At 36.0% G+C, this 2802-nt stretch overlaps 1 protein-coding gene and 1 long non-coding RNA gene across 2 annotated transcripts; one reads left to right on the top strand and one right to left on the bottom strand.

Moving 5' to 3' along the window:
* Positions 1-2481, bottom strand: LOC118437218. Its single transcript, XM_035856101.1, has 9 exons — positions 2114-2481; positions 1794-1985; positions 1635-1714; positions 1424-1560; positions 1273-1366; positions 869-1192; positions 656-800; positions 453-583; positions 1-379 (listed from the first exon to the last, which is right to left on the bottom strand). The coding sequence occupies exons 1-9, from the start codon at positions 2313-2315 to the stop codon at positions 32-34; spliced, it is 1653 nt and encodes a 550-aa protein (XP_035711994.1). The 5' UTR covers positions 2316-2481; the 3' UTR covers positions 1-31.
* On the top strand, positions 455-1806 carry LOC118437219. The gene is made up of 3 exons (XR_004835950.1): positions 455-767; positions 1265-1358; positions 1433-1806. It is a non-coding gene; the product is annotated as an uncharacterized LOC118437219 (long non-coding RNA).
* Positions 2482-2802: the final 321 nt, after the last annotated feature.

Genomic DNA, 2802 nt, shown 5'->3' with positions numbered 1-2802 from the left:
TACTTTTCCACATGGACCACAAGTATACATTTTAATTTGTCGAGGAATTTGACGTTTGAAGATAAGTAGAAATTTGCTGGAACACTTGTTTCACTTTTCTTGATAGCTGAGTAGTTGTTTCAAGTTGAAAAATGTGTACTTGAATAAACTTCCAAATTCCGGTCAAATTTTTGTCGTATTCTGTTCCAATTACGTAATGAGCCTTAAATAGGGAATCGATTGCCTCGGTTGAAGTTCTTGCGTTGATTGGGAGGAGGATTCGATCACAAATTATGTAGAAGGACGTCAAATTGGAGTGGTCCTCGCCTAGTACAATGAGCGCTGGTTGGGAAGTCTCAAAATTCCAAGTGTCCACAATTGATTTCAAGGGCGTTTCAGCCTATTTAAACACATATTTATTAAAACTGTCCCATATCGTTTAGCTGACCCTCTTAAATTATTCCCGCGCTTACCCGGTAAAAAGTAACCAACTTTAACTTTGCGTCGTCAATTTTACAGCGTCCCCCTTTCCCTCTCCCTTGAGCGCTTGGAGGAATAAGGTGTAACAGAACAAATAGAGCTGCTATTGATTTGTCCCAATTATCTGTGACAACAAAACAGTGGTTAGCAATTTATTTACGAAATTTATGATTATTAGATTTACGGAAACACTTACCATAATTATTGTTTGCGAATTTCAATAGGGCTGGCGAATTACTTAAAGTTTTGCAGTGCGCAATCAATCGGTCAGCAAATTCCGGCCACGTGTTTAGAAAGTTTTGTTCAAGGTCAGGAAACATTAGCGAAAACTCAAAATTAACCTGAACAGAAGTATTAATTGTATATTTATGACATGCGTAATTATTAAAATTAAGTTAATAATTCAAACCAAGTAGGAACATTCCGCAAATTTTGAGTACACACGTAGCACTGATTGATCGTTTGACCGTCTTATCTGGTTTCTGTGTTCAAAAGTTTCCTTCATGAGTGATACAATTTCACCTTTTTTAGTGCTTGAATTTAGGGCCGCCGTTAATTCCAAGTTGGGGAAAACCTCCTCTGCGCCTTTCGCTATTTTTGGCTTTGGGCCACCTTGACTTTCTTCTTTTTTCCGACGCCTCGTATCAACTTCCGGTTTCCTAATGTTTCTGTGAATCCACTTGAGTCGTTGTTGAATTAGGCCAGACCGGTTAATTTCATCATAAAGAATATCCTGCAATTTACACAAGACACTTTTAGAATAATTTTTTTAGTAATTATTGTTACGAAAATTTATTTGCAATAGTAATTTACAATTCCGTCTGGCGTTCCCGGATATTTCCAGAAAGGCAGAATTTCAACAATCGCCTTTGCAAAAGATATCTGGTCTCGAGTGCATGGTGAGTTACTACATAACAGAAAATATTATTTACAAACAGCAAGGAACTTATTTAAAAATAATTACCCTTTTAAGTCTACCAATTTCGACACAAACTCGTTAACAATTATTGCCGCCGCTGAGTTATCGACGAGGGACTTCTCTCTGCACTCCAAGATTAGATTCGCCAAACGCGGCGTCTTCTCGACATATTCCTCTAATATCTAATATCGAAAAAAATCAAAAATTGTAGTTACTATGTACTTGTTAGAATATATTGAGCTGATGAACTGTTTACCTGCTTAAATACATCAACGTCACCAAGTCCTAATGATGGCGAAACTGGTGATGGCGCCGGTGAACACAATGGACTTGGCACTACAAAATTATTAATTATTATTAATTATCAGGTCATATATTAATTCCTGGAGGTATTACTTATCTATGTAGTACTTACAATAATAAATTTGAGGACTGGAACCGGCGTCCTGAATTGCGCTTACTGTAAAGTCCTCGCCTTGAATTCGAAATGTAATATTCGGTTTTTCTTCCTCCCATAAAATTGGAAACACATCCGCATCAATCTCGGCACCTTGGTCGTCTTCGATAAGTATCTGGATGTCGTCAGCAAGCTCAAACTTTATTCTAACTGTAAAATAAAGTTGCTAAATTAATAACTTAATTGAGATAATCTGCATTGAATTAATTAAATCAACAAAATCTTATCAATTTTTTCACTTGCGAATTATATTTATCTAATTAATCATGCTGACTTACCTTTTGTTAGAAATTCCTCGTAGTTATTGGAGCTCACTATTGCTTTCTTTTGATGTAAAGAATTCGAAACACGAATTAATTTATCTTTTTTGTCGCCCATTTTGTCCTCCTCGTGGTGTTTGTCGTGTGAGAGTGCGCAACTTCTTTCATTACTTGAATTGTGAAAAATAAATACCAGTGCGGTAGAATGGCAATACCGCATAAAGATTCAAATACATTACCCGGAAAATAAAGTGTTCATTATGGGGCAGTACTATACAGTTTTCTTTTTTCGTAATGAATACATACCGCTTGGTATTTTTAGCTTACCGATTTTAATCTTAGCGAATTTATCAACCCGTAGTGAACCAAAAACTTTATTAATAATAAAATTCGGTAAACAAATAATTACCGTTTTTGGTATAATTCACAATTACCAACCCGACAGTAATGATGGTCATTAAAACATCATTACCACACTTCGGAGAGTGCATCGCTGCTACTTTATCTGGACGACTTCAAATTCTTGCCAAACATGGTACTACGGATGGATGATACGTTTGGAAAACTTTTCCCGGGTAACTAAATTAATGATTTAATGCATACAATTCGGAAGATCGGATGTGAAGACACTTTAGGCAGGTTTCCCTGTAGCATAATCACGTTTTTAACCAGGTTTTTTCATGTTCAATGTTTATAAAACCTCTATA

The sequence above is a fragment of the Folsomia candida genome, unplaced genomic scaffold (genome assembly GCF_002217175.1).
Source record: "Folsomia candida strain VU population unplaced genomic scaffold, ASM221717v1 Fcan01_Sc012, whole genome shotgun sequence".
Taxonomy (NCBI): domain Eukaryota; kingdom Metazoa; phylum Arthropoda; class Collembola; order Entomobryomorpha; family Isotomidae; genus Folsomia; species Folsomia candida.
This window is presented reverse-complemented; position numbering and strand designations above follow the sequence as displayed.

Excerpts from the sequence above, each read along its gene's own strand:
- LOC118437218 (XM_035856101.1), bottom strand. The coding sequence starts at position 2,315 with ATGCGGTATTGCCATTCTACCGCACTGGTATTTATTTTTCACAATTCA. Across the intron at positions 1,715-1,793 it reads CAGTCCTCAAATTTATTATT|TGCCAAGTCCATTGTGTTCA; the intron begins GTAAGTACTACA and ends ATAATTTTGTAG. Across the intron at positions 801-868 it reads TTGCGGAATGTTCCTACTTG|GTTAATTTTGAGTTTTCGCT; the intron begins GTTTGAATTATT and ends ACTTCTGTTCAG.